This window comes from Chinchilla lanigera, unplaced genomic scaffold (assembly GCF_000276665.1).
Source record: "Chinchilla lanigera isolate Chin_1 unplaced genomic scaffold, ChiLan1.0 scaffold00058, whole genome shotgun sequence".
Taxonomy (NCBI): Eukaryota; Metazoa; Chordata; class Mammalia; order Rodentia; family Chinchillidae; genus Chinchilla; species Chinchilla lanigera.
Genome location: NW_004955459.1, coordinates 13,953,198 through 13,967,820, shown reverse-complemented (window position 1 = coordinate 13,967,820; position 14,623 = coordinate 13,953,198). Strand labels below are relative to the sequence as shown.

The 14,623-nt window shown below is 33.9% G+C and overlaps 1 protein-coding gene across 3 annotated transcripts in view; it reads left to right on the top strand.

The window, feature by feature from the left end:
- Positions 1–14,623, top strand: part of Dpp10 (dipeptidyl-peptidase 10 (non-functional)) — a 1,310,731-nt gene that overhangs the window by 799,675 nt on the left and 496,433 nt on the right. For all 3 annotated transcript variants that reach the window (XM_005397695.2, XM_005397696.2, XM_005397697.1), the window contains exon 2: positions 1,920–2,034. In XM_005397695.2, the coding sequence (XP_005397752.1) occupies positions 1,920–2,034 (115 nt within the window). The remainder of the gene's footprint in view (positions 1–1,919; positions 2,035–14,623) is intronic.

Genomic DNA, 14,623 nt, shown 5'->3' with positions numbered 1-14,623 from the left:
ATTGAAACTTCCATGAACTGTAAGCAAAATAAACCTTTCCTTCCTTAATTTTGGGCGTCAGGTATTTTGTCCCAGCAGCGAGAAAAAAGTAACCAAGACAATGGTCATAAGACAAGTGTTGCTTGTCTTAAAGTTGCTACTCTAAACTTAATAATTTGAGAAGCCACTGTCTTCATTTGAGTAGAAAGATTGGGAAATAAGCATTATTTAAAAAGAGGTATGGAGTGAGTCAATTTAGGAAAGAGTAGAATAGACCTTGAATATATGTGGTTCATCAGAATGAAAGACAAATATGAAGTGGTTGGTCACAGAGGGGAATAACAAACAGAAAGATTATTATGCCTGGTTTCTTTTTGTTTTATTAAGGGGCTCACTCTTTAAGTTTAGTGTGTTTGTGGAGAATTCAATACTAAAATGACTATGAAAATTGCCATCCATGTATAATTTGAGTATATAATGAGTCACTGGAACTCATGTATAATTTCTTAAATGTTTCTGTCCTATTTATCTTTGTTTAGTTCAAGTCTGCTTAAGGACTTCTTGAGTCATTTATGTACACTTAGTGAGCTATATACTGCCATATTTTATAGAGAGCCTTTCTCAGTCCTCATCTCGGTCTGGAGAAGTTTATATTTGTAATCCCAAGGAAAAGTTATTGGAATTCTATCTAGTTAATTCCAATCTACCACTTCCAGTGCAACCAATGGTGAGAATAAAGATACTAAGTCATATTTATAGCTGTGGGGATCTAAGAGGGTCTTAAATCCAGCTAGCAAGATGGTTAACTGGAGCAAAAGGCCTTGATCCAGGGCCCAAGCTGGGATTTATTAATTTGTGAAGAAGGAAGTGGCTTGAAGATGAGTGACTGTGAGAGTAGTGGGAAGTACATGAGTGCTATGAGCTGGACTAGGTAGAAGGCCTGAAATCACCTTTGCAATATTCAGAGAGAAGGATTTACAGAAAGAGTAATCTGCACAGCACAATTGAGATAGTATCTAACGTTTTGGGGTCAGTGCTTCAGCTCTGATGTGTAATCATTTATGCCCTGGGAAGTTATAGCCTCTTATCTCAAGGCTCCATCCCAGCCAACAGTGTGGAGCTGGCTGTCCATCTCACCTGGCTCACACAAGTTTTTTGGGAACTATAGGGGCAGTGTAACCCTGACCTGTCACCTTGCTTCAAAGACCACATCAGCACCCTGGCTGGACTGGTTGGCAGTTGAAGGGATAAGGAAAAGTCCTAGCTTGCTCTGTACACTTCAACACATAGAAATAGAGCCAGGTTTGGCCATCTATCTTATATCACTGCCAATATCATGCATATTGCTCAGAAAGGCAATGTCATTAACCATTTATATAGAAGCACTCATTTAATTTAGCTGCTACATCTTGTCTTTTATGAATGGAAGGGGAACTCTTTAAGAAGAACTTGCTGTGTTGACAAATGTCCATTGTTCTTTTATTGTGGAGAATTCAGAGCAATTTTCTCATTTTTAATTTTTCCCCCAACAGTTACAAAAGTAGTTTGCAGTCCTTGAAGAACATTTATTTATTTAAATATTTGTGCTAGGTTCCGTTTTAACAAAGATGTCCCTTGTTTCCATGATTGTTCTGTGGATTGTTTTAGCTATCCTCATGGTGTTTGGAGTCAATGTATTTGAACATTATTTGAACACTTCACTTTGGATAGTGGGCACAAAGCTCTGCTGGTTTATCTTGCGGAGAAATCCAATTCCCTCTCTCTAAAGGTAGTCATTTATAATATATGCATCTTTGAATAATTAAATAGGTTACTGAAGAGGAAATGGATTCTAATCTGCTTTCAAACTGTGATTGTGTCAGGCACTAAATCATTACTTTATGAATAGATTTCTCTTAGAGCATGCATAATTGTGAAACTTTCTTTTTCTATCTCGGTAGGAACTGGGAAGTAACAGCCCTCCACAGAGAAACTGGAAGGGAATTGCTATTGCCCTGCTGGTGATTATAGTTGTATGCTCACTCATCACTATGTCAGTCATCCTCTTAACTCCAGGTAATCTGTCTTTATTCCTCTCTTATGATGGTATCGTGGATGATAATTTCACATTCAAAAGCTTAAAGAGTTTATCAATACATGGTAGTCTAAGGCACAGTAGCATTGGTTGGATTTATTTTTAAAGCATAAGTAGACACTTTCCAATGGCATAGTAATTTTGTAGCTCAAATATGCAGAGTTCTGGAGGGAAGCTTCAAATGTAAATTATATAAATTATGAATACCAAGGAGATCTGTTGTCTCCATTGCTGCATTGCTGGTTAGAGATTTATTTTGTTCGTCAGTTTGATAAATACATGAGATATTTGACTTTTATTTTGAGTTTGATGAGAGAAAGGAGTCCAGAAGTTCCCTTGTGTGGATGATAACCCAATGTATTGAAATGGAGACTGAGGTTTCAGGGAAGAGTATCAACTCCAAGATAGTGATCTGAGCCTCTGATTGTGGACTTCTCTTCCTTTTTTCTTATTTTCTTTTGTTTCTGAAATTTTTACATTCTGAGTTTTTTCCTTGATTGTAGAACTTCTTTCTTTTTTTTTTTTTTTTTTTTTTTTGGTTTTTCTCTGGTACCGCAAACCGAACTCACGACCTTGTGCTTGCCAGGCAGGTGCTTTTGCCGCTGAGCTAAATCCCCAGCCCCTGTAGAACTTCTTTCAAATATCCTTGTAATGATATTTGAGTGGTGTTATTCAGATTAAGAATTTCCATTAATTTATGGAAATTATCAGTTGACTTAATTTTTTCATGGGAACAATGTTAATGCTCAGGAATTTTGCTTCTCTTTAGTATGTGCTAATGAGGAAAGCAGAGGTAAAGAATTTGCTTTTTAAATTGTTTCATAATTATCCAGAAGCAGATTAGTTTGTCATATTGCTACAAACCATCCAACTGTCTTTTTCAAAGACTGGATATCCATTTGCAGCACAACATTATAAACTATAACTGTTTCTGGGATAAGTCTGAGCTTGTCAAAACATCAGCCAATATTATAAACTTTTATCCTACTGTTGACTACCTTGTTTTTACTCCTCAGTTCTTGTCCCAGCTTTGTTACTACATGCATACCTTAAATTTGCTTCTCGATGTGCAAATGTGAGTAACAACAACTCTTTTTCAGGGTCATTTCATAGTCAACTATAGTGACTATGCAAACGGCATCAATTGTAGTGTGGTACTTTGTGAAATAGTCCATCTTTGTAAAAAGTATTGGGTAGGAAAGGTATAAACCACTAAAAGCTTGTAGTTTTATTTGAAATATGAAGAGATTGAGAAAGAAGTTAAGGAAACTGGGAAAGAGGAAAAAGGAGAGAAACTTAACTTGAAAAAATAAGAAATGAAGAAAATTTCCTGGTAAAAGCTGGCTAATCCAGCATTCTCCTCAGGAACCTTCACTGCCTAGTTGATACATCTGTGCTGCAGTGTAATTGAGCAATGTGACTCTTCTAAGTTGCTGCAGGATGCCAGTGATCTTTGTTAAAGGAAGATGAGCTTCTGTTCAGATGGTATTTCACTTAAACATGGGAATTTCAGCATAATTATAAAAAATGAACATCCTGGTTTTGCTGCTTTGTGTTGGTGGCTATTAACCAGATGGAAGTTAACAGTGCCATAACGTCTACATATTTGTCTTCAACTTCTTTCTTCTGACATCAACCTAGTAGCCTTGTCCCAGTGATTCCCTTTTTTTGAAATTCCTTTTGACTCAATTACTGATTCTCTGAGGACCCCTTGAGAGTTGGAAATAACAAATACCCTGTGCAGTTGACCCCTCATTAAATTAAATTCATTAATCAGACACATTTTAGTTTGAGTTATAGCTCTACAATTTACTAGTTTTGTGAACTTGGAAAATTATTTACCCTTGCCTTTTACATTGTTCATCTGTATTATTGATATTATTTACCATGTCAAGTTTATAGTATAATTTTGGGGGCTTAATGAGACGATGCAGTCCAGGTGTTCAGTACAATGCCTACTGCTTCTGCTATTGTTCCTCTGATTATTGCAGTTTTTCAGTACTTATCATCAACCAAAAGCTATGCCAAATATTGTGTTATATGAAGACCATTTCTCAGAAATATATACACTTTGAAGCATAGATATCTGTGGTTTAAATTTGAAATTATAATAAAAGAATAATTACTTAATGTAGAGATGCTCTAATAGAGTCTGATGGTCCATTTATTTATTGATTGATTCATTTGGTAACTGTAGAAATCTTATCCACATTCCAGGTGGGATGTTATTTGCCCTGCAGTTCTGCTGTTTTATATCTTTTATCCTTATTGTTCTCCACTTAAACAAACATACAAGTCTGGAAAACCCACACATCCCCAATGAAAGACTCAATTTCATATTTATCACACAATTTGAAGGGACAGTTATTATTTAGATTTACAATTTTCCAAGTGGATTTCGTATATATATATATGTATATATATATATGTGATTGGATGTCACAAATATTTTTGGTATGTGATAAAAAATAAAATCATTACGTTACAGTGAAAAAATACTGTTAAATGAAGCAAACACCTACCTTCTCCACCATGTCTTTATAAACTCAGTGTCACCAGAGGCCCAGAGGATAGCTAGGAATTTGCTTGAGCTGTGATCTAGCATGATGGCCGTCTTATTATATGATTTTTGTGGTGGACTCAGAGCCAACATGTCTGAGTGATGCATAACATCAAAATATCAACAATTGACAGCTTCAGACTCAAATCATAAGTTCAGAAGAAATTTTAGAAATTATCTAGTCTTGTTTCCCTCAATGGACAGGAAAAAAACACATGACTTTTTAAACTTTTGATTCTGAGAACCAAATATTCATCAAGACCACAAGTGTCCACTTGTGCATGTCTGTGCATGCAAGTACAGTGCTTTATTTTTACAGACCTTAACTGTTCTAAGCCTCAGGTTGTGATCCCTCAGCTGTGTCAGAACAGACCCACAGGGAAGGAAACCAGCTAACAGATAGTACAATGCCTTCTATCTAATCTGTGTACATAAATATTCCCTCAAGGTCCAGCTTTCTGGGAAAAATTGTTCAGACAGGGAAGGCTTTGAATCAGAAATGGAAATAAATTTCATGATGGAAACTCTTGATTGTGAAATTGTTCAGCAAGTTACTGAACCTTTAGGATCAAGGGTTGACTCTAGACTCTTTTCCAACAAGGGTGTAGTTAAGAAACTCATATATGGCTTTCATAACTGCATAGCCTTGATCAAAACTCATACTTTCTTAGACATGAAACATGTTAGGAGTTTTTCATTGCTGCAAAAAATACCTGAGATAATCAATTGAAACACAAAAAGTTTATTTGGCTGATAATTTTGAAGATTCCCTACTATGGTTGGCCTGACCCAATGGATTTAGGCCTTTGGTGGGAGAGAAGTACCTCATCATGGGAATTGTAACCTATGAGAACTGCTCACATGATTGCCAGGATTCAAAGGAGAAAATGGAAGAGATCAGGGACTCATAATTCCCTTCAAACTCAAGCCTCCAGTCACCTTTACTAGCTCCTACCTGTTAAAGTTTCTACCATTTCCCAATACATCAAGCTGGGATTAAGCCTTTATCACATGGCTTTTGGGGGCTATCTCAGATCTAATGACTAGCATTAATTATTTCATTAAAGAAAAAGATGCCTGACTTGGTAGACTATGAAGTGATATCCTGAAGGTTATCACAGCTTTAATGCTTACTGTATGATGGCAATGATAACAGTGGCCTGTTTATTAGCAAACCGCAAGAAAATTAAATCCAGTATAGTTTTACTAATGCTCCTCTCCTTCAAAGATATAGTGCCTTACTTTTTCAGTGATGAAAGCATGCAAATATTATCTAGCCTGAGAAGTGATTTAAAAGACTCTTCCTCAAAATAGCATCACAGTTTGTAGGTAAGTGCTGAGGGAAGAAAGCCTAAAGCCAGAGAAACATATGTTCTTTGTAATTTTTGTTTGATTACAAATTTTATTACAGAAGTAATTTTATACAGGTGCCTTCATTTCCAGAATTGTCAGAAGCTTTCTTGCCTTCAGAGAAGTGTATAATAAGTCCTGATTATTTTTGAAGTATGAGTTAACTTAAGATTTTCCTTTTAATAAGTAACAGTTTCTGAAAGGAATGAATTATTCATTTCATTTTTAATTGACAGGCAAATTTATTTAGGTACATTGATAAAATCTACATACTTCAGAGTGCAGGGAATGCTTAAGGAATAAGGACACACTTTTTTTTTTCAGAATGTAATAACTATAAGATCAATAATTACATTCAGCTGAGTGAGGTAACTCATGTCTGTAATTCCAGCCCTCTGGGAGGCAAAGGCAGAAAGACGGAGATTTTGAGACCAGTCTAGGCAACTTAGTGACTTAGCCAAACTCTGTTTCAAAAACAAAAAAAACAAAAAAACAAGAGCTGGGAATATAGCTCAGTAAAAAAAATCTTGTGTTCAGTCTCTAGTACTCTGTGTGTGCATGTGTATGCGTGTGTGTGTGAGAGCATATTATAAATTAAGGCTGTGGAAATCAGTCTAATATAGTTATGTATTTTATATAGAATCTTACTTTTACATTTAACATGTAAAATGAGAATGACTATGCTCTGAAAAGCATTTTATACAGGTCACAGCTACCATTTTGAGCTGTTGGAGAAAGGAAGAACATATTTTATGAATTAGCACATGATAGGTAAAGGAGCGTATGTCAAGATCTTTACTCTATCTGCCATATTAAAATAACACCCTATAGACTGTTGTATGCCACAGCTCTTTATTCACGACGTTCTATTGCCCTCAGACTTTGTATTCTGTGCCAAGGCAGTGATTGTGCAGATTTACTGTCATAGTTGACCAAGAATAATATTGTGAAGTATTGGTATTTGTCTTCTCTGTTAGCTTTAAATTTTACCCTCTTTGAAGCCTTCCCTGGTTTAGTGCACTCTCTGTATGATCATCTGAGGTGAATCTTCACCATCTTATTGGAATATAACAGAGGCTAAACATTCATGTATGCACTGTCACAGCTCTGCTTAACCTCAGTTAAGACATCAGAAACACCTAGTTTTGTGATACTTATTGGCTTTATTTTCATTTGTAGAAGTATCTTTGCTTTTAAGAATTTTAAAATAGGTTCAAATACCATATTGGGAAATAATTTATACAGGTGGAGACTGCTACAGTGATATTAAAGGTTAGCTAAATCTCTAATGTCAAATAAAATTTAGATCCATAAAGCTCTGCTCAGTTAGTTCACTTCAAGACATAGAACTAAAGAAGTAGGTGGAACCAGGGAAATGTACCCAGGCCTATCCAGAAAAGTCAACCCATCAAAAACTAGAAGTCAACATATAGAGAATTATACCTTTCTTTGATAAAATATCAACTTTTATATACCAGACTGAACAAAGTAGAGCAATTTTTCTAAATATTACTATCTAAGGCCAGCAGAGATTTTCCTAAGGCAATTAACTTGTGAAGATAGCATTATTAAAATGACCTTTATAGGGGGCTGGGGATTTAGCTCAGCAGCACAATGCCTTCCTGGCAAGGGCAAGGTCATGAGTTCGATTCCTGGTACCAGAAAAAAACAATCAAAAATAAAATAAAATGACCTTTATATCAACCTGACTTAGGCTGGTGTCTTAGCATTGTTTTCTACCTGTTAAGTATGAAATAGGAGTAAATAATTCACTCTTAATGTTTGAAATATCTCGTTAAAAATAAACAAAATGATTTGATGCTTTGAAAGACCATTTAAAAATGTTTGTCTGCTTCAGAGAAAAAGAGAGAGAGGATTTTCCAGAAAGCATCCGATAAAATTAAGGGCTTTGTTGAACTACTAAGAGTTGATATATTATACAAAAATTCAAAATGAATTATTTGTAGCTACTATTGTGCTCTACCAAAATAATAGCTCCTGGTTATACTTAGTTAAAATGTCATGTTATATTATGTTGCAAACAATCTCTTGGCAACTATAATTTAAAAGATGTCATTTAAGCACCTGACCTGAGTCTTAAAATGTCAAAGCAACAGTTAAACTATCCTATTATGCTTTTATGAGGGGAAAATAATGTTTTATAGATTTTAAGATTTGCATTACTCATTATAAGCATGAACATCAATCAAGATGCAAATTGTTTATTTTATTTTGTTGAATTCAAAAAGGAGATTATGTTACATTGATAGGCATAATATAACATGTTTCTGCTTGTTTTTCCAAGAACATCACAGATGAACACATTTGAATGCAGCATTACCCGGGTGTAATCAGCCTGCCAAAAAGAAAATAATGACAGATCCTAATCGTTTCTCCCTGGTTAGCAGGAATTTTTTGTTTGTTTGTTTGTTTGTTTTTGATTTTTTCCGGTACCGGGAATAGAACTCGTGACCTCGTGCTTGCCAGGCAGGTGCTGTGTTGCTAAGCTAAATCCCCAGCCCCAGGAATTGTTGGTTTTTACATATATTTATCTATGGTGTGGAATGAGAAATAATTTTCTTTGGCATTAATAGAGTAAAGGTAGTTAATTTTTAGTTTTGATCTGTAGTTGGATTTATATTTCTAAATTAGAGTTGGTTTCTTTGTTCTAATATTCCTATATTGCCTAAAAAGGAAAAACAGATTTAGTTTATGTTATAATGAGCTTAGTTTTATAAGAGCCAGAGCAGAATGTGTTTTAATAACATAACTTTATTTTAGTTATTTATTAATGCTTTCAAGATGCAAGATATTTTACTAAGTTCTTAACATGTACCATTTATCCTCAAACCACAAATATGGACTATACACTTAATTTATTCATATTTTACAGCTTTCAATTGGCACTTAAATTGTACTTACTTTCCTAGTATCATACAACAAGAAGTAAAAGAAGTGGAACAATCAGTTGCAAGGGATTGTAGAAGGCTTCAGGTCCAATATTCACAACTTATTCTTTTTCTGGGCTTTCACCTGTTACTATATAACAGGGGGAAGCTATTACACTGAGCATTTTAAGTGAATTGGAATTCAGTATTCAAGAGTTCTAGATACTTGAACTACTTCATTTCTTCCCATCACATTCATCCACTTTTCTTTATGACTCAAATACCTGGTGATGATAAGTGCTTCAATTATTTTTCTTTATGACTCAAATACCTGGTGATTTTAAAAATTTTGAGAGAATTTTTTTTTGTTTTTGTTTTTGTTTTTTGTTGTTTTTCTCCAGTACCAGGAACCGAACCTATGACCTTGCGCTTGCCAGGCAGGCGCTTTGCCGCTGAGCTAAATCCCCAGCCCCTTGAGAGAATTTTAATATCAAGATATTATGTGTTTTAAGGTGATATTTCACTGATATTTTTAAAAATCACACTATTCCCAATCAATCTATCTGGATTCAAAAGTGTCCCATTTCCTTAAAAGGACACCCTGAGCACATTCAATATGTAATTCCTGCATGATCCTTCCTTGGGCTCCAGTCCCTCAAAGATCTGCCCCTGCTCAGTCTGTAAAGGTTTACCTGTTCTGAATATTGCAGAAACATGCAATCAAACAATATGATTCTTTGTGCTTAACTTCTTACATTTGACATAATGCTTTAGAGAATCTTCCATGTAATTGCATTGATTGGTGTTTCATTCTTTTAAATGCTGAGTAGTAATCCACTGCATGTATGTTTCACAAATTCTATACCCATCCATTCTTTCGGTAATGAAACTTTGAGTTGTTTTATCCTTTTGACGAGTAGAGTAGTCTTTCTGCGATCATGACTGCACATGTATTTTTTTTATATCATTGCATTTTCTAAAGGTATCTATTCAAAAATGGAATGGCTAAGTCTACACTTAGCTTTCTGAAGAACTACATATATTGTGCACTGTATTTGGATCAAATTATGTATACAGTAGCAAGATATACATGTTTTAGCATCTCCACATACTCACAAACACTTGTTGTTTTCCATTTATTTTATTGTAGGTATTCAAAGGTATTAAATAATATCTTATTTGGGTTGGATTTTCATTTCTTCAATGATAAGTAAAGTTGAGTACTTGTTCATTTGTTTATTGTCCATTTATATACTGTACATATGAAGTGAAGAAATGTCTACTCACTTATGTTGCCTATTTCAGTGGAGTTGTTTTGTTATTTTTGAGTGGTAGTTCATCATATATTCTGAATATTATTCTTTTGTTAGATATATGATTTCCAAATATTTTCTTATATAAGACAATTTGCCTTTTTAATTTCTTGATTTTCTTCATTGCACAAATTCTCTTATGTCTGAATTTTGTGTTCATGTTTTTCTCTCATATCTAAGAATATACTGCTAAATCCAAGGTCATGAAGATTTACCCCTGTGTTTTAGAAAAGAGGCTTATGGCTTTAGTCATCTATCATTTATTCATTTTGAATACATTTTTGTAGACAGTGTTACATAAGAAATCTGACTTTCTTCATGTGGACAATTCATTTTACTTGGCACCATTTATTGAAGAGATTGTTCTTTCCTTGTTGGATGATCTTGTCAGTATGGCAATTGTCCTTAGTTATAGATAATATGAATTACTCTGTTTGAATCTAATGCTTTTGTCTATGTATTTATCATCATGAATACTAAACTTTTGAGTATTGTAGTTTTGAAGTTGAGGCTTGATATTGAGAATATAACTGCTTCAACTATTTTTCTTTATCCATATCACTTTACTATTCAGGGGCTAGACGAATCTGAGAATTGGTTTCACTTTTTAGAATAAAAGCCAGTTGAGTTTTGAGAGTGATTGGACTTAATCCCTACATTTCTTTGTTTTTTTTTTTTGTTTGTTTGTTTGTTTGTTTTCTCTGGTACTGGGAACCGAACTCACGACCTTGCGCTTGCCAGGCAGGCGCTTTGCCGCTGAGCTAAATCCCCAGCCCCCCTACACTGCTTTGTGTAATGCTATCATCTTAGAGATTTTTGCAATCTGTAAGTATAGGATGCTTTTATTTTTACATTTGTCATATTTTATTTATTCCAGCAGTGTTTTACAGTTTTCAATGTAAAACTTTTCATCTTGATTAAATCCATTTCTAGATATATGTTTTTGTTTTGGAAACTATATATATAGAATGAATATCTTAATCTTTTTTTCTGATTGACCATTGCTAGAATATACAAGTACAATTGATTCTGAATGTTAGTCATGTATTCCTCAATTTTGCTGAATTCGCTTACTCACCTTGTTAGGTCATTGAAGTTTTATTTTGTGGGCTTGCTTATGTAACAAGCATATGCCAGTACAGACAGTATTACTTCTTGATTTCTAAACCGACTGACTTTTAGTCTAATTAATCTGGGCAGAATGTGAAGTTCAGTGCTGGAGAGCAATGTTAAAGTGACCCTCCTTGAACCTAATCATGGAATGGTATCCTGCGCTCTTTTACTGTTGGGTAATATAATCTTTAGGTGCTACATAAATGTCCTTTATAATTTTGAGGAAGTTTCCTCCCATTTCTAATTTTTCAAGTATTTCCATAGACAAATGTTGACTTTTATTTAATTCATTTTATACATCAAATGGAATGATGATTTATTTTCCATCTTTCGCTATCACTGTGTTATATTACATTGATTTTTCTTTTCTTGAGCAACCTTTACATTCCTGGAATGAATCCAGGTGTGTCATGGTGAACAATTGTTTTGATGTTTTGAAGTAATTGATTTGCCAATATTTAAGGAGAGGTTTTTGTATCTACATCCATAAGGAATATCTAACAATTTTTTTATCCTTGCCTTCTGGCCCAGAATAATTCTAACCTCATAGAGACTTAGTAAGTACTCCCTTTGTATAAGTTCTGGGAAAATTTGAGCAAAAGGGATGTTAATTATTTTTTATAATGAATAAGAGAAGCATCTGGCCCCAGACTATTCTTTGTTTGGAAGTTTTGGATTTCTGATGAATTTTTGTTAGTCTTATTATAGGTCTTTCCAGATTATTTTTTCTTCAGTTAGATTTGTCGTTCATATATTTCCAGAAATTTGTCTTTTTTTCTTTTATTTTTTCTTTTCTTTTATTTTAAAAACTCAAAAAACTAACAAAACAACAATGAAGACAAAAACAAAACAACACGAAAACGATACATGATCTCAAAATAAAATGATAGGAATTAACAATGGTTGCTATATTGCATACTGGTATCATCAACAAAGTTACTCAGTCCACCAGATGTAAGAATGTAAGATTGAGCAAACAATCAAAGACAGTAACAAGTACTAAAAAAAAAAAATTGGGAATAATGCAGAGCTTCACCATACAAGATGGTAGGAGTTCAACAGAGGTTCTTATATATATATTGCTGTTTTCGGATCAGTCAATCTGATTACCAAAATCAAATGTTATTTTGGTTTTTTCTTTTCTCTTTAAAATGAAAAACAAAATATATAGGTATATACAAGGTTAGCTGGGATAGTGTATTGCTGATGTTTGTGGCTTGTTAAAAGGAACAGTCAGTGCTTAAAATTTTGTTTTTTTTGCAGAAATTTGTCTTTTTTATTTTATTTAATTTAGTGGCATATAATTGTCCAAAGTATTCCCCCACAATCAATGTTTCTGTAACATTTATAGTCAGCCTGAGTGGTTCTTTTTCTCTTTCTTTCTGGTACAGGGAATTGAACTCATGACCTCACACTTACCAGGCAGGTGCTATGCCCCTGAGCTAAATCCCCAGCCCCTATGGGTTCTTTTTCTTTTTTGCTTATTTCAACCTTTTTTTCTCCTTAACATAAGATTGTTAACTTTGGGGGTCTTCTTGATTTTTGTTTTCTTAATTCTTTCAGTTGTCTTTTGGTTTTCTATTTATTACCACTATAATTGTTATTATTTTGTTTCTTCTTTTAACTTTCAGTTAATTTTCTCTTATTTTCTGTTTCCATGAGATAAAATGTTATGTTTCAGAGTTGATACCTGTCTTCCATATATTGGAGATATTATATTAATGAATTTCTCTTAATTAATGCTTTTAGTCATATTTCTCATCTCATATTTTTTGGTATCTTTATTTCATTTTATTTGAAAAATTGTTCTAATTTCCTTTTAACTTCTCTACTCCATTCCTTATTGAAAGTGTGGGGTGTAATTTCTCAACGTAGGTAATTTTTCCTTTTGAATTTTCCAATTTTATTTTTGTTATTGATTTCTAATTCCATCTCTTAACATCCAGAAAAGATGCTTCATATCATTTCTATATTTGAGAATTTATTGAGCCTAGTTTTCACCATTTCAGAGCAACCTGAAATTGCCCTTTCATTTGTTGTTATTGTCTCTTCAAATTTCCTTCATTTCTGAAGGCTGCTATTGCTGGATATAGAATTTTTGGATAATTCTTTTCTTTAAGCACTTAAAAATTCCTCCTCCTCCTCCTCCTCCTCTTCCTCTTTTCTTCTCTCTCATTCTTCTCCTCCTTCTTTTCTTCTTCTTCCTCTTCCTCTTCTTCTTCCTCTGCCTCTGTCTCTTCTTCCTCTTCCTCTCCTCTTCCACTTCTTCTCTCCCCCCTCGTTCTTCTTCTGTACTAAGAAATACAAAACAAATTGCCCCAAGCTATATCCCCTTCCTTTTTCATATTTATTTTGAGACAATGTCTCACTAAATCTTTAAATTGTCCATACTAGCCTGGAATTTGCAATCCTCCTAACTCAGCATTCCAGAGCTTTGAGATTACAGATATGTCCCACCACACCCGGGGCTAAATCATTCTATTTTTATTTTTTTTCCTTGCATAATAATTGATGCGAAATGTGCTCCTAAATTTAGTATAAATCCCTTGTATACTAAAGTAGATTCATTCTTGCTACTTGTAAGAGTTTATCTTAATCTTTAACTTTTGATAATTTGTGCATAATTTGTTTCAGAATGTATCTGTAAGTGGTTCTTCCTACTGGAGTCAAATCCATCTGTTTCATCACGTTCAGGAAGTGTTTGGTCATTGTGTCTTCAAAAGCTCTTTCTAACACTTTCCTGTGTCATCTCCCTAAGGGACTGTCCCACATGTCCCTTAGGCTCTGTTCATTTTTCTTCATTCTTTTGTGTTTCTTCTTCCATATCTGGTAATTTAAACTGAACTTTCTTCAAGTTCATTTGTCCTTTCTTCTGCTTGTTCAAATCTGCTTCAGCTGTCTGTGTTTTTACATTAATTTCAGATATTTAGAAAGAAACTTCTGCCTCTCTTGATAGTCTGAAATTTTTCACGCATTGTTTTGGCCTCCTTTGACTTTGTGTTCATTGTTTCTTTTATCTCTGTCATCACATTTAGTGCAATTGATTGGAATTCTTTGTCTAATAAGTGAAATATCTGCTTTCAAAGGAAAAGTTTCTGTCAATTTCTCCTGTAGAATACCATACGTTCTCATTTCTTCTAATGATTTCTAATTTTGGGTTGAAATGTCAAGCAGATTGTTCACATTCTTTAAGGTTTGTGTTGCCTACTGTAACTGTAGCTGTTTATTCATTTAGAGGACTTCTCTGAACTATTTTTGAAAATATAAGTTTTGTTTCCTGTGGGGTCTCTGAAGGGTCTGTTATTTAGCCTGTTTTCTTTTTTTTTTTTTTTTTTTTTTTTTTTTT